The 23,418-nt window shown below is 38.7% G+C and overlaps 1 protein-coding gene across 8 annotated transcripts; it reads left to right on the top strand.

Moving 5' to 3' along the window:
• Positions 1–277: 277 nt before the first annotated feature.
• On the top strand, positions 278–22,270 carry LOC127791157 (uncharacterized). Of its 8 annotated transcripts, XR_008020877.1 has the most exons (5): positions 278–736; positions 6,106–6,228; positions 7,736–7,782; positions 8,759–11,078; positions 21,893–22,041. XR_008020877.1 is itself a non-coding variant. In XM_052320981.1 (4 exons), the coding sequence occupies exons 1-4, from the start codon at positions 469–471 to the stop codon at positions 21,908–21,910; spliced, it is 456 nt and encodes a 151-aa protein (XP_052176941.1). In that variant the 5' UTR covers positions 278–468; the 3' UTR covers positions 21,911–22,041. The 8 variants fall into 8 exon arrangements, 7 of the variants coding, with proteins under 7 accessions (XP_052176941.1, XP_052176934.1, XP_052176938.1 ...); XM_052320981.1 differs by lacking the exon at positions 8,759–11,078; XM_052320974.1 differs by lacking the exons at positions 8,759–11,078; positions 21,893–22,041 and adding an exon at positions 8,509–8,683.
• The last annotated feature ends 1,148 nt before the right edge of the window (positions 22,271–23,418 follow it).

Here is a 23,418-nt window from a genome sequence, read left to right on the forward strand (position 1 = left end):
AAGAAATGGGACATATCACAGTACTCTAAGCTCTATCTATATGTGTGTATGATCATAAATACAGGGATTAAGGAGTAATCGTACGTGTCTAGTTTTGAAAATCACCAAATGCTATTAAAGTTTTATAGAATTAATTATATAAGACAAGCACAGCCCCAACAAACACCCACTTTTGCCAACATATTTTTATGCCTTTAATTACACAATAATACTATTATTAGTATTGCCAGTATGGGCTTAGACCAGCTGAAGGAACACATCATACATGTCAATGCCATCCCCTTTTGCCACCTTTCTGTTAGACTCTTTGTCGTTATAGACGACGGCCACCCCTTCTTATGCATCCATTGTTATTATTTATGTATTAATCCCGGAAGCTCCTGCGCATATTCTCTGTGCTAGCTGGGTTGAATTTGCTTGTTTGATGGGTTCATTAAATTATTAATAAGCTCGATCGTCCAGACACTAATGGCGTCCCATCTTGAAGTGACGATGTCTGCTCTCTGGGCTCAGCTGGGATTTTTATTGGTGTTTGTTCATGCCCAGATTCCTACCACCCTCGATGGCCCCTTCAACCCCACCGTTCCTCTCGACAAGTCCTTCCGCGGCCACGCTGTAGATTTGTCAGACACCGATCCTCGGCCGCAGAGAACAGTCAAAGGGTTTGAGCCTCAGCAAATATCAGTTTCCCTCTCTTCCACTTGCGATTCTGTTTGGATATCTTGGATCAGTACTGGTAACTTTTTTTTTTTTCCCCTTATCTTCAACTTATAATTCTCTCCTATCTATCTATCTATCTATCCATAGATTGAATTATATATATATATATACACGCGCGCACACATGGGCAGGGGAATTCCAGATTGGGAACAACATTATTAAGCCATTGAATCCGGATACTGTTGCAAGTGTTGTTCGATATGGGTGGTTACATTTTGCATTGATTCACCAAGCAACTGGCCACTCTCTTATATACACTCAACTTTACCCTTTTGAAGGTCTTCGGAGAACTACACTTCTGGAATCATACATATCCATCTATTCTATTCCGCAAGTGAATGGATCGTGACAAGTAATATAGTAATAAATAGAGTGTCATATTCATGAAGACTAACTTTTGACATTTACTCTAACTGATTTAACCTCAACCTAACACACACATTAACAATGACTTCAACTGTAATGAAAACTAATTTACTAATAAAAGATACAACTATAACAATTTCTTTGATTCAAAACTCACAAGGATAAGACACTGGAGTTTATGAATCTACCGTTGGCCTTCTATAATTTAATTGTTCATTACTCGAATCTTGTTATTCCTTATCTTAGATTGAAAATCGATGATCAAATTACAACCAAAAGCCTCTCTCTCGATGGTCATTTAGTTTCATGTATATATATGAGATTAATTATCTCTAATCAACATTTGAACATATAAACATGCATTCAATCACGGCAATCATCCCAAAATGATTTCACAGGACATAACGATATCTTTATTTATTATAGGACCCTACGTTGTTTGCTATCATGTCTAATCCGTATTGAATCTCTCGAAAACAATACCAATCACAAATACGTTTTAATGGTGATCAAGCATCAAAATGACATTATGAACATAACAAACAATCAACTCGAATAGATAAGAAAATAGTAAATTGAGTAACTTTAAATCAAACCATTAGAAGTCGAGGTTTCTTCCTTCACCCTAGCTATAAACACTTAGCAATGCATTCTTATAATCAAAAGAAAAAGAAAAGAGTTGAAATCCATAGTAGAGATCGAGAAAGAAAAGAAAAATACAACTAAAAGTATAATCTTCAAGTTGCCTTCATTCACCTCTTCAATCTTCCGTCGACTCCTCTTCCATCCAAAACTCCTCAAAACTCTAAGATGGAGCATTTATATAGCCATCCCTAGGGTTTTTGAGCCATGCTCAATGAAAACTCTCATTCCCCATTGAATTAGATGGAAATGGCCAAAATCGCACTTTGAATTGAAGTTTAGAACTGTACCGCAAGCGATCCTACCGCGGTATACTTGTTGCAGCAGACCCGTGAACTCCAGATAGCAATTCATAAAGCGGTCTTATAGCAGTATGCATACCACTGTAAGACCGTAAGCTCCAGAAACTAACTTTTGCAGCAGTTTTACAGTGGAATGCATACCGTTGTAGACCACTAGATTTCTTCCTTAACCTTTCTTTTCTTCGCCTTTCACTTTTCGCTCTTGTTCCACTTTCACTTTCTCCACCTCATTTCAAATTAATAGCCAACCATACCTTCAAGCTTTATTTTCACTCTTATCATGCACCAAAATCACCCTTTTTTGCTCCACGTCTACTTTGCATGTGATGTATACCTATATTGACAATATTGAGCCCAAATGAGTAGCAATCATGTTCATTGAATACTTAAATGCTAAACTTAGACAACTAAATAAGAGTACAAAATATGCTGATCATTACACCATGTCTGTCTCATTGGTATTTACTTATAATTGCCACCTTAAAACTTATTTCTTCTATTGAATTGTTTATATATATATATATATATGTCGAAGATTTACCTTGAGCTTCGGTTCACAACTTCAGAATTAATTACCATTACCATGTGTGTCCTTCCCTAGATTCAAACAAGCAGCGTGGGTGTATATATGCTAACTAAAAGCCCAAACTGCTAAGCATCTGTTTATCTATCTCGATCCACATAATTGTATTAGGATGATTAAGAGGCTGTTTGCTAGAGCATTTTGGATTGCAGCTTTTAAGTTACTCAATTTTTTTAAGTGGTGTAAAGTTTTTAAGCTGAGGAGCATTTAAGTTAGTAATTTATTTGAATAAATATACTTTTAAACTATCAATTAATAGTTATATGTTTGGTTTGAAATAATTAATAAGCTATCATAATTTAATAAAAAATAAAAATAAATATGTTGTTAAATAATAATTTTTTTTTACATAAAATGCTAATTTTTAATAAAAATAAATTATAAATTTATGTCTAACTAATAAAATTTTACCTAATAAATTATATACAATTATTAAAAAAATATACTAATACAATGTTTTAACAAATATACTAATATAATTTTTAATACAATGTTCATATAGTGTGTGTGGGCAATGGAGGAGGAGATGGTCAACGGGACAAGAGGCCACAACGATGAGGAAGGAGGCAATAGTAGCAAGAGGCAGCAATTGATCTACAAGTGTAGGGGGGTATCCAAGCAAGGAGATGGACAATGATCGATCTACAAGAAGGAAATTCAGCAATGGAGAAGGCGACGATCGATACGACAAAAGAGGAGATCCAACAATGATGACAACACAGGGATGGAGGCGACAACAAATGAGGAGATCTGGCAACTATAATGAAAGAGGCAGAGAAGAAGATGTGAAAGAGGGGGTAAGGGTTGTAAATATGTGGAATTTATGAGGGTAAAACAATCATTTAATCGGTTAATGCATAAAATAATCTAGCAGCATTTTGGAAAAGTTAGGGGATATGAGCTTTTTCCTAACGCTATTGGTTTAACGTTTAAGTTGTATAGTTTTTAAACTGTTTGGTGTTGCCAAACATTTAACAAAAGAAACTTAACAATTTATAAACTAAACTAATAGATTATAAGTGGTCAAACTGCTTTCCTATAGGGTGTTTGGCTTATCGTTTTGATCACTTATAAGTTAATAATTTATCTTATAAGTTATATAGCTTGTTTTATTAAGTGTTTGGCAAAGCTATATAGTTTAAAAGCTATACATCTTGAATGCTAAACCAATAGTATTTGGAAAAAGCTCTCAACTTTTGCAAAAATGTTGTCAAGAGCTTTTGCATTGATCGATTGAATTATGATTAAGGGCGGATGCATGCGTGAGCCCAAATTATGATTAGGGGTGGATGCATGCGTGAGCCCAGGGCAACTCATAATTAAAAATATTTTTTAATATAAAAAATAATAAATTTTACTAATAATTTAGTAAAAAAAAATTCCAACCCACCCCAAAATTTATGATGTATAATTTTATACCTTAAACAAAAATTTTAACCTCCCCTTACATAAATTTCTATATCTGTCCCTGATTATGATTTTGCCCTTATACATTTCACATATTTACATCTCTGGTCTTCAATCTTCTTTTCCGTCTCCTCTATTGCTCTCCTTTTCTTCCATCTTTCTTTTCCAACATTTGCACCTTTTTCATTATTAGATTTCTTATTGCCACTTCCTGCTAGCAAATCTATCGTCGGATCTCCTCCATCGTCGTATGCGCCTCCATCATCAACATTTTCCATATCGACCATCATTGTGCGTGCATATATATATATGTATATATAACATATATATGTACATAACATGAATTATATAACATATATACATATTTATTGTATTAATATATTTTTTAATAATTATATATAATTTTTTATTAAAAGTTAATATTTTTATAAATTTTATTTATATTATTCATCAGCATGACAGTATATCCATCTTAATATTTTGATTAATTTCTAACAGTTTATCATCTTTTATAAATCAAATATATAATTTAAAAATTGATAACTTAAAACACATTTATTCAAATATATTATCAATTTAAATGGTATTTAACTTTTAAGCTTTTAAATTAGTGTGAAAATGGTTAAACCAATCAGCCTTCTAACAACGTCACCAAACTATAAATAAAAGATAAGTCCCCGTCTCGGCCAAAATGCAAAAAGAAAATTAATTATATATCGAGGTTTTGCGTTTTTCTGTTCCCCAACATCCTGATGATCCATCGGTGGGAGAGATAAATGGATTCTTCTTCGGCTGGTGGCAGTAGCGGTAAGAGTGGGAATAGCAACAGCCGTGAAAGGGAAAGGTACTTCGATGCCAAGGCAAAGGCCAGATGTTGGGCCAATGCCGAGACCGTTCCCGGCCGCCACCCCGAGAGGTGGCGCAAGGACGCCGCCGGCAATGTTGTCTGCAAGCGCTTCAGCAACTGCCTGGGCTGCCTTTGCTTCGAGTACGACCACATCATCCCTTACTCCAAAGGTCCATTTACATCTCTATCTCTCCCATCTATTTTTCGTCCTTTTTATCTGCTTCTATTGAAAATATACGTGGGTGGGTTCGAGAAATTTTGACTCTTCGGCTGGTGCTATGGATCCTTGGCTGGGGGATTTAATTTTTGTGTTTACTTTAATGCTGGAGCCTCGCTCTGTTTGGAGCAGCGAGCAGGGTTTGTAAATTGAATTTTTGTGTCTTCTTTTTTGCTTGCTTCAAAATTGGAGCTTTGGCTCTGTTGGGGCTCGATTTTTCTGGGTCTGGAAACTGAACTTCTTTTCGTTCTGCTTTTAGGGTTTGCTTCAAAAGTGGAGGTTCGGCCATGTTTGGGATAGGGTTTTCGGGTTTGTAATTCAACTGCATTGTTCTACTCTTTTTTTTTTTTTTTTGTTTGGGGGCCGGGGGGTGGGGTGGGGGGGTGTTGGGAGGCGTTCGTTTGCTTCAAAACCGGGGCGTCGTATCTGTTTAGAAATTGAGGACAAAGTGCAAAGAAGTGAAACTCTGAAGGAGACCAAGATACAAGACAACGTAAAGAAAACCAAGACTAATATATTTTCTTTCCCACTTTTCTTTTCTCTCCTATTCTGTAAACAATATTGATAACGTGCAAAACTACATAAGCCAACAATAAGGCTGGATCAGGTGCAGCCTCCTAGCATGAACCTTACAAATGACCTATAGTGAGAACTGCCCAGGGCTGTCCCTGAAAGGGCTCTCCAATGCCTAAGTCAGAATCCATATATGGATCCAAAAAACAAAATGGAAAGCTGTTCAACAATTAAAGAAGAGAGGAAGAGAGGGGGGATGTTAAGGATAGAATAGAACTAAGCAGATATAGAAGGATCCAATGTCTTTTGGGCCAATATTTTGCTGGGCTTATGCGGTGGGGTCTAGGGCCACAGGGCAGGGATTTCCGCCCTATTAAATAGTTATCCTATCATTTTCTTTTCTCTTTCCTTTAAAATCAAACAAGGGCAAGCTATTCTCTTTTCATTTTCCTAGCAAAAATATTGGAAGAAACCAGTACTTCACCATGTTTTGTCTTACATGTTACAGGTGGTGAGTCAGTTGCAGAGAATTGTCAGATTCTACAAACCAGGGTAAATAGATTCAAATCAGATAAGGATAAGGTTGATGCGACTCAACTGAGAGGTTACTCGTGTGATATCAAGTTCACCGGTACTTTTCTTCATTCTTTTGCCTTCTTTTTAGCAGAAACGTGGTTTCATCTATGCATTTTGTCTTCCAAAAATGCTTTGCTTGTTAGGTAACTTCACTTCAAAATGATGAATGGTATATTTTCATTCATATTTTTCTCTGTCAATATACACCCAATATATAGAGGAGGATCGCCTACGATTAAGCACCTATAATCACTTTCATTTACAGTCATATAATCACACCCAATCATACCCATAATTAAGCCCAATCTCACAGCTAATGTACAACAAGGCAATTAGACTGAGAGGAAAAAATCACAAACGATTCTATACTACAAATCTTCTAGAATCTCAACACTCCCCCTCAAGTTGGTGCATAGATATCACACATGCCCAACTTGCCTAAAAATAATGAGAACACTCGATATGAGACTGTTTTGGTGAGGATGTTGGCCAGCTGATCTTCTGATTTTATCTTAGGCAACTCCACAATCTTTTCATCTAACTTTTCCTTGATAAAAAATCTGTCCACCTCAACATGTTTTGTACGATCATTTCATATTGAACTGGATTATGAGCAATGTCACATGCTGCTTTATTGTCACAAAACAACCGAATTGGTTGCCTAGATAGGTAACCCAGATCCTGTAAGAGGAGTCTTAGCCATGATGCCTCACAAAGTCCTAGTGCCATGCTTCTAAATTTAGGTTTTGCGCTAGAATGAGCAATGACATTCTGTTTCTTACTTCTTTATGTCACAAGATTACCACCTATACAAGTAACGTAACCAGAGGTAGATCGTCTGTCATCCACAACACCGACCCAATTAGCATTAGTATATACTTCTATACTCTGGTGATCAACATTTTTTGTGAACAAAATTCCCTTCCCAGGAGCACTCTTCAGATACTTCTAAATGCGCATGACTGCATTCATATGTTGTTCTCCAGGATTATGCATATATTGACTCACCACACTTAATGTATAAGCAAGATTTGGCCTTGTATGAGCTAAGTACATCAGTCTGCCCACAAGTCTCTAGTATCTTCCTTTATCGACGTGTATTTGATTGGGTTTAACACAAAATTATAGACCTTTTTCTGTTGGTGTATCAACAGGTTAACATCCTGACATTTTAGTCTCTTGTAAAAGATCTAAGGGATACCTTCTTTGAGATAGAAAAATTCTTGTACTTGATCGAAAAACTTCAATCCCAAGAAAGTATTTCAGAGGCCCTAGATATTTCATTTCGAATTCTCTAGACATATAATTTTGTGGAGCTTTTCTTTCTTTAGGATCACTTCCTATAACCACCATGTCGTCCACATATACGATGAGTGCTGTAATCTTACCATGTTGCTTCTTTAGGAGTAAAGTGTGATCTGAATTGCTTTGACGATAACCAAAAGCTCTCATTGACTTTGTGAACCTTCCAAACCATGCTCTCGGGGATTGCTTTAACCCATATAATGACTTCTTCAATCTGCACACCTTTTGACTTTGCTTTTCTAACACCATGCATCCAGGTGGAAGATCCATGTATACTTCTTCGGACAACTTACCATGCAGAAAGGTATTCTTCACATCGAACTGTTGTAACGGCCAATTCAAGCTTGCTGCTAAAGAAAGTAATACTCGAACGTATTGATTTTAGCTATAGGTGCAAATGTCTCTGTGTCGTCGATCCCATAAGTTTGAGTGTACCCTTTTGCTATCAGTCTTGCTTTAAAGCGTTGAATACTACCATCTACCTTGTACTTCATGGTATAAATCCAACGACATGTGACTGGATTCTTTCCTGGTGGACACTCCACGAGTTCTCACATCTCATTCTTTTGCAATGATTTCATCTCCTCATTCATGGTTGCTTTCCACCTTAGATCAACTAAGGCTTCCTACACACTGTTAGGAATAACTATAGTAGATAATTGATTTACGAATGACTTATTTGATTCAGACAAACGATGGGTAGACACATAGTTACTCATGGGATATCTGAGTTTGCTAAATAGTTCAGGTTCATATGTGGGTTTAGGAGTACCTCTAGTGTGACGATGCAGTAACTGTTTTCTAGATGGCTCAGACTCTAAATTAAGAACATCCTCAGCAGACAACGATTGGTTTGGTATATTAGTGAAGGCATCCTTGGTCCCAAATTGTTCGAATGATGGTGGAGGTTGAGTTATACTATCTCATGTTTCTTCTGTTATTTCTTTAGCTTCTGGGTGCTCATCACCACTTAGTTCCAAAGTTATACTACTCAAATCCAATTCGCTCACTCCCTGATTTATTGGTTCAGATTGTTCAGATTCACCTTCCTCAAATATGTGATAATCATAATCGAGAGTTTGAAGTTCCTGATGGTACTCCCCCTAAAGTTCATACCCAGAGGAAGAATACATTGTTTCTTCATGAACCACATCCATTGTAATAAACATTCGTCGAGTTGGAGGATGATAATATCGATATCCTTTTTTGTATAAGGGATAGGCAACAAACATACATCACAATGCACAAGGAGTTAACTTGTTGCATTGGTGCTTGTGAAGGTAAACAAATGCCACACAACTAAAGACATGAGGAGGCAGATTTGGGACAGTTGGGGTAACAACAACATCAGTCAAAGCTTGGAGAAGTGTCCGGAAGTCAATTGAGCTGGAAGGTACCCAATTGATTAAGTATGGGACAGAGGCAATTGCTTCTCCCTAATAAGATCTAAGCATATTTGTTGCTATCAACGATACTTGAACAATGTCCAACAAGTGTCAATTTTTTCGTTCTGCGACTCAGTTATGCTGGGGTGTATTGGAACAAGTGGTCTGATGAATGGTTCCATGTGCTTCTAAATACTGCTGAAGATCAGAACTTTGATATTCTCCACCATTGTCGCTATGTAGGACCCGAACCTTTGCACTGTACTGAGTTCTAATCATTTTATGAAAATTTTGAAATAACAAGTTCACTTCATCTTTGGATTTCATCAAGCATAACCAGGTCATTCTGGTACAATCATCAATAAAAATAACAAACCAAAGTGATCCCCCCATAGTTGGGACTTTAGATGGACCCCAAACATCAGAATGTATAACCATAAAAAGAAGTGGACTTTTATTCAAAATTAATGGTAACAAAGTACGGTGGCAACTTTTTGCCAGTTCACACACATCACAATGGAAACTAGAAATATCGTACCTTGTAAACAAACTAGGAAATAATTTTTTCAAATCTGTTATCAAGGCTTGTTGCAGCTTGATGGAATCCTTTGACTGCAGGTCCAAGTAATACAGCTTCCCTTGCTTAATACCACAACCAATCGTTTGTCTTGTTTGGAAGTCCTTGAATACACAAAATTCAGGCCAAAAAATGACGATACAAGATAAGGCTGCAGTAATTTGAGTAACTGACAAAAGATTGTAGCCTAAAGATGGAACAACTAACACAGAATCCAAATTTAAAGTATTAGTAAGGGTTAAGGATCCCTCCCCAATAACTGGGGTTGTGTTACCATTGGTTGTGGAAACAAATTTTTGTTAGGAAGGTCTAAGGGGTGAGACCTGTCTAGAATCAAAAGTCATATGATTTGCAACACCAGAATCAATTATCCGTGTACTATTAGTAACAGGTGCAGAAATATTTAAAACCTTACCACCATTATCCGCAGCGGCTACCAATGCAGAGGCCTTCTCAACAACATCATCCTCTGTTTTTATTTTGGCAATGGCTGCAGTCGAGGTCTTATTGGAATTCTTCTTCTGCTGATCGCGATTATGATCCCACCATTCTGGATATCCCACAAGTTCAAAGCAGTTGCTCTTGGTGTGACCAGTCTTATTGCAATGAGTGCCTTTGGAGGTTGACTTATCAGCACTAGGGTTCATCTTGGGACGGTTGTTCTTGGATCGGTCCTGCCAATTGTGAGTTGATAGCTGTTGAGCTATCATGGCCGAGGTGTCAGAATTGTCAGATTCTCCTTTCAAAGTACCATGATGTACTGCTTCTTGTCGAACCAACAGATAACATTCTTCCAAATCAGGAATTAGATCTTTGTGTAGAATCTCTCCTCAAACTTGTTCGAAGTCACCATCCAGTCCAGCAAGAAAGATGTGCAGTCGTAGTCGTTCAGTGGATTTTCGGTATGCTGCAATGTTATCCGGGTTTTTCATGAGTACCTTATCTCAATGATCCTCGCGAAAATTCTCAGTCAATTCTCCATAATATTAAGAGAGAGACTTGCCACTTTGTCTGGTAGTAGAGGCCTTCTGATTCAAGGTGAAAACTTGTAATTCATCGCTTCCATCATAGAAAGCCTTTGATAAAGCACTCCAGATTTCTTGAGCGGTGGGTAAGTGTAAATAAGGCTTCATAATTTCTGGACTTATGGACATTAACAACCATCTCTTCACCTTCTGATTTTCAGCATACCATTTTTCATATCCATCTTCTGATTCTGTGGATGGCTTTGTATTTCCTCAATCGGTGAGTATGATTCCTGCATTGAAAATACTTTCTGACTGAACAATAACTGGAACTGATTTTGTCCCAGACGATTTGATATTTTTTTCACTCATTTTTTTTTCAAACGAACAAATATTTAAACGACAACAATTTTTCCCTTTTTTTGCTTGCTGAGAATAAAAGAAAACTACAAGTCAAATGAAGAACTCAACTTGGGCTATGAACTGTGTCGGTGTTGGTCTTCGAACAGCAATATGGCAGATGCTTGGCGATGACACAAGGATGGCGATAGCAGTGAGATGCTAGGGTGGTTCTGTGCAGAAATCGACTGAATGCCCAAGGATCGACTGAACGCGGAGAGGGAAAAGAAAAAATTTCAGTGTGGCTCTGATACCAACTTCAAAATGATGAATGGTATATTTTCATTCATATTTTTCTCAGTCAATATACACCCAATAGATAGAGGAGGATCCCCTACAATTAAGCACCTATAATCACTTTCATTTACAGACACCCAATCATACCCATAATTAAGCCCAATCTCACCGCTAATGTACAACAAGGCAATCAGACTGAGAGGAAAGAATCACAAACGATTCTATACTACAAATCTTCTAGAATCTCAACAACTTCGATGTATCTCAAGTAATTTGTTTGTTAATTTGGCAGTATTTGTAGGCTTCCATTCAAAATGTAGTTTGCATCCTCTGCAGAATCAAGTCTTGGATTTTTATTTAACGAGGCGTCTTTCCATTGATCATCTCATAATTGTGTTGGGAGGATTGAAGCAGAGATGATGAACGTGCTCTAGTCTGATTAGTCTGCACACGCATAAAAAATCAATGTTGTTTTTGATTGATAAAAATCTGCAAGTAACACGTGTTATGTTAAGTTGTTGTGCAAAAAGTCCTAAAATCACAGTTCTTTTGAGTAATCATTGAGAGAGATGACTAGTTCTCAAAGTTTTAGAAATGTTAAAAACCTACATACTTTATCAGGTTTTTTTTTTTAATTTATGTGGATGTCATCTACAAGTACCGAAAAGTTGTCATAATGCATGGATAAGTGTGCCTTTAAGACAGTGATGAACCAGGCAAGAATGCCTCTTCCTCAATACTCATGCATTCTCCATTGTATTGTTGTTTCATAAATGTGTTTTTAATTTTATTCTTGTATTAGCATCAGAATTTAAACTACCACTATCAAATAACTGGATAAGCTAAGCATTCAAACTTAATGTTTTAATTGCTTTGATAACGTTGGATGATATATATCGGCACTTAATAATGCTGCTAGCTCAAATATATTACCTATGAACCCCAAAGTTCCAGTTTTGGGGTATATCTTAATATCCCACACAATAGGTTATAATTTTAACCATTTCCAGTCATTGGGGTATATCTTAATATCCCACACAATAGGTTATAATTTTAACCATTTCTAGTCAAACTTTACTTGTTTTTAATTTTGGTTTCTTGCCTGCAGGGGTAAAAAGATCTAGCCCCATGAGTCTGGAATGGACAGGACCCTATGTAGTTTTGACTGTTGGGTTAGATGTTCCCATTTTTACCCTATTGGTGTTATAATTTGTGGTAGGATGAAGAAGAAAGTATAGTAGACTAATTATAAGGTATGTGAAGAAAAGAAAATGATCTCAATGTGATCCTTTTGAAGTTAGATCAAGGTATGATAAGCTCCCTATTGATTAACATTATTAGATTTTTTTTTGGGGGGGTGGGGGGAGGGGGTGGTGTTGAGGGAAGAATTATAAATAATTATTTATTGAAGCAATTGAGGACCACGGCAATGGCAGTTCTATGGAAAACTGATGATTTTCATGTAAGTTATATAAATGATCTTCATTAAACTTTTGTTCTTTGTCAATGTTTATAGATGAATTTATGATTATAGGTACTTGATTGCCTAGGTATGCATGAACCATGTGGTAAGCTCGTAATATTAAAGTAGTAGTTACAATGGGATGTATTGGATCATTGAGTGGTAAACATATGTTTGAGGTGCAATCTGGACCAGGTTGTGAGTAATTAAGGCATTGGCTAGTGTTTTAGGCTGTTCTTATGTTGACTTGTTTTGAGTATGGATGCAAATGTGTGGATAAGCATAGCCCTCAGAGGCAAGAAGATGCACTCACTGAACACTTCACAATAGGATACATAGGAATTCTAGAGTTACATGCTCAAATGGTTGAGACAGAAATTCACCATGACACATCACATTAATGCATGGTTCAGTGCCAAGGGCAACTTGACTTGGAGAGGAAGTTCTTGCTGTTTCAGTCTATTAGGAATGGGTTATAAGAGATAAGGCATAACAACAGATAGTTCACACCAGCTTAGATTGGGATTATTTTTATCTTTGGCAGAAATCATCTCCTATGAGGATTAGGTTCTTTTGCTGTACATATTCAGCACTTTCACCTCAGAAGGTTTCCTTGCAATCACGTTGATCTCACAGTTGCAGCATTGGAGCACAGATTCTTTGCCCTTGTCCTTTTTTTAGTCTTGTCGTTTTGTAATCAACTCTTTTCCACACTTTTTATTCATGTGTGCATTACCTATTTAAGAAGCAATGTGTCTATGCTGTTGGTAACATCAATGAATGTCTGATTCAGCCAGGGAAATCTTAGCTTTTTATTTGAACTGAACACTGGGGTGAAGAAGTTCGGCTGAGGGTCCTTGGAATTGAGATGTTAGTACCTGAAGGTACTTACAATTGGAGAAAAATAAGAACTAGTTCTACCTACCACAGGAAGTCATTAAAGAATGGACACATTCAGCAGTCTAAAAATGATAAACCTAATAGAGAAGGTTATTGAGGGAGACCTTTGATGAACCCCTTCTTGAGTTTTTCCTTTTGCCAGGTGTCCAGTTCAGAAGCATTATTTCTCATGTAATGTACCAAAGAAGGTCCATGAGAAAACCTTGAAATCTTTATCATGCTTTCTTGTCTTCTTGGCTGAACAATGTACCTCATCGGTAGATATTTCAGACATTTTTGAATACCATAAATTGGAAATGTCAAAAAGTACTCCAAGAGGTAGTCATTGTTTCTTTGGTGTTCGGGATCAAAACCCCATCCCTGAGAACTACTATGTAAGGCATGAAGCTAAGCAAATCCTCTTAGTCATGAGTCGCCCCAAACTTTTTGCTCACTAGTCTTCCATCATTGTTCTTGGTGAACCTTTTGAAGCACAAGGGTCACTTTGTTCCAATTTCTATCTAGGATAAAGCTTTCAAGCTCACTGTTTTAATACTGGCCCTCATAAATGGAGGGAAATTAGTTAGGAGGAGGTGCATACTTTGGGAAATGTTTGAATACAAACAGTTCTAAGATGTAGGTGTTCTCACAACCAAAAGATCTCTCCTCGTTCTTTGTCAATAAATTAAAGCACTGACATGGTGCTTAGAGACAAAGTGATTCATTTAGGCTAAGGAATTTTTGAATTCTTGCAGTTTGAGACTTAAAATATCCTGTTGATTACTATTTTGAATGTTGTATTTTGTGTTTTAATAGATTTTTTGATAGGACTAGTTTGAAAGGGTCAAACCTATTTTAGGATTTTTAATCAATAAATAGAGATGCAATGTAATGTTGGATATTGAATAATATTGGTTACTTTCTCCCTAATTTGCTTCTTCCTATCTGTTTCTTCTTCTGCTTTCTTTCTTTCCACTATTTCTTTTCTCTATTCTTCCCTTGGTTTTCTTCCTTTTTTTTTCTTCTTCTTCTTCCTTTCTGCACTTTCATCTCCATCTTGAATCAGACAAGGTATCAGAGCTTTTATCAACCAACCCACATTGTCACTGCCTCCTCAACCAATATCAAGTAGCAGTTTTACGTGGCTTACAGTCTTCTTTGGACTTTCGTTGCATTGTCTTTGGACTTTCATTGCATTGTCAAACTGCCCCTCAATCTTCTCCATTCATCACAATTGCATAGCCATGGTTGGCAAGCTTTCACCAAATTTCTATATTTCAGATTCAAGCTTCACTAAGTCTTGTTCTTCTGTAACAAAGTTCCTCTTCCTGTCACCTTATAACCAAAAGTCTTGCATTGTCGTGGGGCCACACTGACTCCTTTTTCAATGCATGGTTACCATGCATTAATGGAGCTCTTGCGAGGATGTGATGAGTAAAATTTGACATACTGTGGGTGCAATCGTACTGTTCACAATTGTGCTTGCTGGGGTGTCAAATGCAAGTGCTTAATGTCCACATGGACCACATGGTAAGCTCATAACAACAAACATGTTAGCCACAGATTGGGGCATGTATTTTTGGAAGCTATCCAGACCTGGTCCTAGATAACTAGTCACTTGGCTAGTGTTTAGGTTGTTTATTAACTGAATTGTTCAAATAGGATGTAGAGGTTTGTATGTGCGCCAATATTGAACACCTTGGGATTGAATAAGTGGGAGTTCTATGACTGTCTTAGAAGCTTGGACAGAGGTTCATCATAGCATGTCATATGGACAAATAGTTCAGTGGTAAAGGATCAATTTACGAGAGAAAGTTCTTGTCTCAGTTCTCTTAATATTGAGTTATAGGAGATGAGGCATATCAGCATATAGACCAAACTGTTGCAGGTGGGTTTATTCTTATTCCTGACAAGAACCATCTCCTATGAGAATTGGGTTGTTGGGATCTATATATATTGGGGGGATTTTTCTTCCCTTGGAGATTCTCTTACATCACAGCAATCCACCATCCATTGGTTAGATTTACGAAATATAATATTGTTTGAGTAGATACCATTAAAGAATGCATAAATGCCAAGTTTGATTTTGAAGAGAAACTAAAGAATTACAGGTTCTAAGATAAATAAAAAACTAGAAGGACTATATGGATGCTACTTTGGTTAACATCAAATTACAAGTGAAAGGATAGTTGGTATTGATGGTGTTAGAAACTACCCGAGATTCCTTGTCTATATGTTGGACTTGATATGCTTGATCTTGCTTTCTATATTTTTGTGCTACATCTTCTAGAAGATTGTGTCTTGATTATATGTTCCAGTTGTATCCTAGATTGTATATGTATTTCCAAATCTAGATTAGGAAACAGCTTAATCTAGATTTGGAAGCTGCCTATTGTGATAGAACATCTTGTATATATATATATATATATATATATTCAGCTAAACCCTTCAAGGGTAATAAGATCGAATATCTTTTTAGCCACTTTTGACAGAAGGTAAGGAAATTCAAAATGGTGAACAATATCAATATCTAAGGGTTGAGAGATTTGATTGTAGACATATAACCAATTTTTGATAATGTTATGCATATGTTGTATCTTATGAGTAATGAGAGCACATATGTTTTCTTTACTTCTAAAGCTATAAAAGGTGGACATGCCAAGTCTTCTTGTATTACTAATGTTCATTTCTTATTTTGTCTGTAAACAACAAATAATAATACAAGATCCTTTTGATTTTAGGGTTAAATAATTGCTGCTATTGTTGTTTCCAACAGTGAAAAATGTAAAGACATCAGAGTTACATTTAAGTTGATTGAAATTTGGCAGGAACAGTAGTTATATATTGTTCAAGGACTGATCTCAAGGAGAGACCCTCGTTCTGGAATCTGGATGCCAGTTGTTTTTTAGTATAGTGTGTGTGTAAAGAGAGAGTCTTTTGATGAGTTGTTAAGAGTTGACACCACGTTTCAAGTCAAAGTCGCAAAAGGTAGCAGTCCAGATTGTTTTAGGGACATGGGGGTGGAGATATAGGTGTTACTGGTAAGATTTCCGATAGAATTCCAAACAACAATCAAGTATTAGTAACAAACAACTTTCCAGCCAAGAACAAAATCACCCAGGGCATTCGAGAGGCCCTCTCTCTCCCAAATTCCTACAGAAAAACAGCTTCCCTTCCTCTCTACCCCCCCACCCCTTACATATTCCTCCCCCTTCCCCTTAACCGAATTCTGTTATGCCATAGCTGGGTTGTTACACTAGCGATACCCCATTCTACCCCTTATGCACATGGCTGGTTGTTATGCCAGCCAACTTATTTACTCCTCTGCCCTTCATCGCTGCCCCTTAGACCTTCTTTGATAAGTTAAGTGAATCGGGGGCCTATCATTACTCCTTCCCCCAAATTTCACCTTGTCCTTAAGGTGGAAGGATGGAAATTGTTGCTGAATTATTGAGTAAGGCTCCCAAGTGGCTTCCAATGGTGGAAGGCCCTTCCATTGGATCAACACTTCTGCTCCTTTCATGTTCTTGCCAGCACCTGACCGCACTCCTAGCACTGCTGAAGGTTCCACCACCATTTCCAGGTCTTCATTAAGCTGTTGGGGCAACTCTATAGTAGCCCTCACTGCACCCTTAGCCTCCCGTAGTTGGGACACATGAAATGTAGGGTGGATTTGACAATGTGGTGGCAGTTTCAATTTGTAAGCTATCGGACCTACCTCATTTTCAATCTCAAACGGGCCATAATAACGAGCAGCTAGCTTCTCATTTGCACGAGCAGCCAAGGACCTTCGTCGGTACGGCCTTAGTTTCAAATAAACCAAGTCTCCTACCTGGAACTTCACTTCTCTTCTTCCCTTATTTGCTCTTTTCTTCATTACTGCCTGTGCCCTCAATAGTTGTGTCTTCAGTTCATCTAGGGTCACATCCCTTTCAATCATTTGCTGCTCCACCATCGAGATAGGGGTAGTTCCCTTCTCAAACCGTAATAAGGGAGGTGGTTCCCGCCCATACACCACTTGAAAATGAGTTAACTTGGCAGCTGTGTGAAATGAGGTATTGTACCATAATTCAGCCCAAGGTAACCAAGTGAACCATGCCTTTGGTTTGGAGAAAGCAAAACATCTTAAGTAGGTCTCCAAAGTCCGGTTGAGTACCTCGGTTTGCCCATCCGTTTGTGGATGATAACCTGTACTCCTTTTGAGTTTGGTGCCTTGTAGCCGAAAAATCTCCTCCCAAAATCTGCTCATAAAAATTTTATCTCTATCCGACACAATGGACCTAAGAACTCCATGGAGCCTCACCACTTCTTTGATAAAAGTTCCAGCCACATCCCCAGCTATAAATGGATGTTTAAGGCCAATAAAATGCCCATACTTGCTAAGTCGATCCACCACGATCAAGATCGAATCCATCTAGTTCGATTTTGGTAGCCCTTCAATAAAGTCCATGGCAATATCGTCCCAAATTTGGTTAGGAACTGGTAGTGGCTGTAACAATCCCCTCGGTGACAATGTTATGTATTTGTTTTGTTGATAAGTCGTACACTCACTTACATACCGATGCACATCCTTCTTCCTACCCGACCAATAGACATTTGCCGACACCCTTTTGTAAGTTTTTAAAAACCCCAAATGTCCTCCCACACTCCTATCATGCCCTTCCTGGAGTATCAACGGAATTAGTGCGGATCCCTTGGGTAAGTAAAGTCGTCCTTTGTAGACGAGATGCTTGTCCACCAACTGAAAATTAGAATGGGAGGAGGGGTCAGCTCGTAACTCTTGGATCAATTTTTGCAGCCCTGAATCAGCGTTTACCTTGCTTACCACCTGCTCCAGTTGGACCACCCTAGGCACTGTCAAAGCCATCAAAGCTGCTGTGTGACAGATTCTGGACGGCCCATCAGCCGCCTTATTCTCCATTCCAGCCCGATAATGTATCTCAAATTGGTATCCTATTAGCTTTACCATCCATTTCAAATATTCAGGACTTACCTCCTGCTGTTCCATCAAGTACTTGAGGCTTTTTTGATCCTTTCTAATAAATTTTTTTCTACCTAACAAGTAGTGCCTCCACTTTTGCACTACAAACACTATGGCTATGAGTTCCCTTTCATAAATTGATTTCTTCCTTCCCAACTGACTGAACCCTTGGCTGAAATAAGTGATTGGCCTCTGTTCTTGCATCAAACCAGCCCCCATTCCATGCCCCGAGGCATCAGCTTCAATGATGAAGGGCTTCTCAAAATCGGGCAAGGCTAAAACGGGTAAGGATACCATTTTAGCCTTTAGTTGTTGGAAGGTCTGTTCAGCAACCACATCCCAAAAGAAGTTGTTCTTTTTCAATCGATCCGTTAGAGGCCGAGCCAGCTTACCATAGTCTTTCACGAAGCGTCTATAGTACCCCGTAAGTCCAAGAAACCCCCTCAATTCCTTTACTGTTGTTGGAGGAGGCCAATCTATCATCGCTTGCACCTTGTTACTATCAGCTGAAACTCCCAAATAGGAAATATGGCTCAAATACTCAATTTCCAGTTGCCCAAACACACACTTCTTGCTGTTGGCCATCAGTTGGTTGTCTGCTAACACCTTTAACACACATCTTAGGTGATGTTCATGTTGTTCCAAACTGTTGCTATACACCAAGATATCATCGAAAAACACCAACACAAAACGCCTCAAATAATCCCTGAAAATTTCATTCATCAATACTTGGAACGTAGCCGGGGCGTTCATCAATCCAAAAGGCATCACTAGGAACTCGTAATGCCCTTCATGAGTCCTAAATGCTGTCTTTGGAACATCCTCAGGCCTAACCCGAATCTGGTGGTAACCAGATTTTAAGTCAAGCTTGGAAAAAACCCGAGCACCATGCAATTCATCAAGCAACTCATCTATCACCGGAATGGGAAATTTGTTTGGAACCGTTACCTTGTTCAAGGCCCTATAATTGACACAAAAGCGCCACCCTCCATCCTTCTTCTTAACCAATAATACTGGGCTGGAAAATGGACTGGAGCTGGGTTGGATGATTTCCGCGGCCAACATTTCACCCACTAACTTCTCAATCTCATTCTTTTGTAAATAAGGATAACGGTAGGGTCTTACACTCACCGGTAAGGATTCTAGAATTAGGTTTATGGCGTGGTCCCTTTCCCTACTAGGTGGCAGCTCCTCCACAACAGTAAACACCCTTCCATATTCAGCCAATGCCCCTTTCAGCAATTCTGGAACTGCTCTTTGGTCTTCTTCAATTTCAGCTGCCATTGTCCCCAATTCCAGCAACATCCCTTCCCCCTTCTCCTTGAATGCTTTTACCATAGCTTTTAAAGATACCAATGTCTTGCTCAAGCTCCCCACAAGGTTACAGCCATGCCCCCTACTTGAAACTTCATGGTGAGAGTTTTCCAATCCACATTCATCTTTCCCACCGTTGTTAGCCATCTCATTCCCAGAATAACATCCGAGCTTCCCAACTCCAAGGACAAGAAATCTTCCACAATCTGCAAATTTTAGAGCTGAAGCTTCACTCCTTTGCAAATTCCAGCCCCTTGAATTGCCACTCCCGTACCCAAAATCACACCGTACCTTGTTGTTTCCTCCCTGATCAGCCCCATCAGTTGCACCAAATCTGTTGCAATGAAGTTGTGGGTGGCTCCTTCGTCGATGAGCACCACCACTGGCTGCCCCTCTATATCTCCTTTAAGCTTCATAGTTTGTGGTGTGGTTAATCCAACTACCGAATTCATGGAGAGCTCAATGACCTCCCCACTTTGCCCAGGCTCTCTTGTAATTTCTTCCAACAGTTCTCCCCCATCTACCTCTTCATCGTATATCATAAGCACTTGCAGCTCCTTGTTTCAGCACCTATGACCTATAGTATACTTCTCATTGCACCTAAAGCTTAGACCCTTATCTCTTTTTGCCTTCCACTTAGCTTCGCTAAGCCGCTTGAAGAGTGGGTTGTTCCTTCTCCCCATGGCTTGTGGTCGATAAGAATTAGGACTGACCGTCGTTTGTTTTTGGGGCTACTGGAAGGGTGGTAGAATTCTCCCTCGCTGATAAGTTTGAGCTGGGTTTAGCATGGCCTGTCCCTTGTTCGACCCTGAACCACCCACGCCACCTCAGACCACCCGATTTCGCTCTTCTATGCATTGGGCTAAGTCCATTATTTGCTTTAAGCCTCTCGGCCTCAACACCCTCAACTCGACTTTGATATCAGGTTGCAGTTCATTGATGAAATGCCCCTCTAGCATGGCTTTCGGCAGGTTTTCAAGGGGCGATGCCAATGCCTCGAAGCATTGGCGGTACTCCTTGACAGTTCCTTTCTACCGGAGGGCGAGAAAACGCTTTTCGATTGAGCCTTCTTGGGTGGGTCGGAAGCGGTTCCTTATTAGGAACTTGAAGTCCTCCCAGCTCCTAACCCTTCGCCGCTTCTCCTCCCATTGAGACCACGAGAGCGCAACACCCTCCAAACACAACGCTGTCGGGTCCATCTTCTCTTCTTCAGTCAGCCCATTCACTGCAAAGTATCTATCAACTCGGAATATCCATCCATCGAGGTCTTCGCCTTCGAAAAGGGGCATCTCCAACCGTCGGCCTCGGCCCTTTGGACGCCACCCCCCCCTCGAAACCCCCTGCCTCCACTCGCCTCACCCCGATTTCTGGTGTCGCTTCTGAATCTTGGGCGAATTCCGGAGGCTGGCCTCCCAGCTTCTCCTTGTTCGTCCTCTCCCTCTCCTGTTCTTCCCATCTCGTTCTCATCCAAGCGAACTGTTCCAGCAAGTCCGCTACATTCTTCGCCACCGATTCAACACTCTGTTGCATGCCTTCCATCTTGCCTTCTAACTCACCCACTCGGTCAGTCAAGTTCACCATTAGGATCGGTGATGCTCTGATACCAAAATGGTAAGATTTCCGATAGAATTCCAAACAACAATCAAGTATTAGTAACAAACAACTTTCCAGCCAAGAACAAGATCACCTAGGGCATTCGAGAGGCCCTCTCTCTCCCAAATTCCTATAGAAAAACAACTTCCCTTCCTCTCTACCCCCCCCACCCCTTACATATTCCTACCCCTTCCCCTTAACTAAATTATGTTATGCCATAGTTGGGTTGTTACACCAGCGATACCCCATTCTACCCCTTACGCACATGGCTGGTTGTTATGCCAGCCAACTTATTTACTCCTCTGACCTTGATCGTTGCCCCTTAGATCTTCTTTGATAAGTCAAGTGAATCGGGGGGGGGGGGGGTATCAGTTACCATGTGCAGTGTACTGCTGACCATTTCAATCAAGATTTAAACCTTAAACTCTCATTGATTAACAAGTATATCCGGTTTTAGGCCTTGCCGTTTCTTTTATATTATCTTCTTCATGAAGACCTGCCCGAACTGTTTTGTTGCTTGAATCAGTAGTTTGTGTGGCTGTGTCTAGACATTCTTTCACGTTTGAAATTTGTTTCAACTAGCTCAATTCACCATCAATTTGCCTGTTTATCCAACATGTAGATAAGGAACTTGACATGATTGAAATGGCTGTTTATGGGGATGTGATCCGGCCTGGAAATCAATGCCGTTGCAGAACTGTTGCAGAAGCGCTTGGCCAATACAAGTCCAAGGACCGTAAGGCTGCTTGCAAGTTGCCGCATAGTGATGAGTCTTTGTAGCATTCTAGGATTCAAAATCGATTATAGAACTTCTGAGAATAAACGAAACATATTGATCGTTAAAATTTCTAAGTTGACTTTCATGCAAAGACGCATATGGCAATCTCCATATGCTTCTTATTGTATTGCCTTTGTACTGATTCTAAGATGCCACCCCCACAAATTTGAAAGAACGTTTGAAAAATGGAAACTCTGTGGTGTTCTTCTCCTTTTTGCTGTACTATTTGCAATCATAATAGAAAGTTGTGGATCTTGATGGTATCAAGGATGAAGTGATTTGTTTATATCTTCCTGTCAACTTGCAGTATACCCAACATGTGTAGTTAAATTCAACTCTTGGGTTAACCATCAAACTTGTGACACAAACTAAATGGGCAGGATTTGAGACTATTGGAGGATTTTATTTTAATTTTTTTAAACAATTTTTTTTGGGAACAAAGTGCAAATGATTTTTGAAGGCACATTTGAAGCAGATCATAGTGTTAGTAGCTGTCTCCCACCAGTTGGCTTGGGCGTTCCTAAAGGTAGCCTTTATGCACCCAAACCAATTCGATGATCTGTTGTCAGTAAGAAAGAAACAATAATGCTATGCTTGGAATCAGGATTTGATGGAGAAAAAGGAAAGAAAAACAATTCTGTTATATGTATATTCGAAAATTAAATATACACAAAAATGGGGTAATTCATTTTCCTGTCTGCTTGCATCAGAAAATCATAGCTAACGAACAAAAAAAAAAATAATTTTGATTAGCTCATGCTAAATAAACGGGACAGGCAGCTGCATTAGATAAATATGGGGAAGAGGTCTTGAAAAATTGAATATGAGGTACAAGCCGAAAATCCAGGCCATGCATGGCTGAAGTAGATAACTTGAGCATTCATCAAATTATTTGTTACAAAACAGTCTTGTTCGTTCATATTTATTGTGATCCCATGAAGAGATCCAAGAGTCTAAAGATCTACCCAACAAAACATAAGTAAACAAACTGCAAAAGATGCTTCTGAAAGATAGAGACTCTGAACTAGACCTTGAAACCCTACTATCTACTATTCTTATGGATTTGCTATTCTTGTAGTATTTGTTTTCTTTTTTCCCTCTAGATTTTTAACCATGAATGGATTGTACAGGGTCAAAATAGTGTGGAATAGATTTGTGAATTTGCAAAAGTTTGTTATTTTTCTTCTTTGACTTTTAAAAATCCTGTAGGAATATGTGTGGCAGAAAAAAGAGAATCCATTGATAACCGACTTGGGATAGCCTAGTTGGTTAGAGCATCAAACCTAATGGTTGAAGCTGGAAAATTAACACTAAGATCGCGGTCTTGTCTTATTAAAAAAAAAAAAAAATAAGTTTAGCAAACCTCTATA

The sequence above is a fragment of the Diospyros lotus genome, chromosome 14 (genome assembly GCF_014633365.1).
Source record: "Diospyros lotus cultivar Yz01 chromosome 14, ASM1463336v1, whole genome shotgun sequence".
Lineage (NCBI taxonomy): Eukaryota > Viridiplantae > Streptophyta > Magnoliopsida > Ericales > Ebenaceae > Diospyros > Diospyros lotus.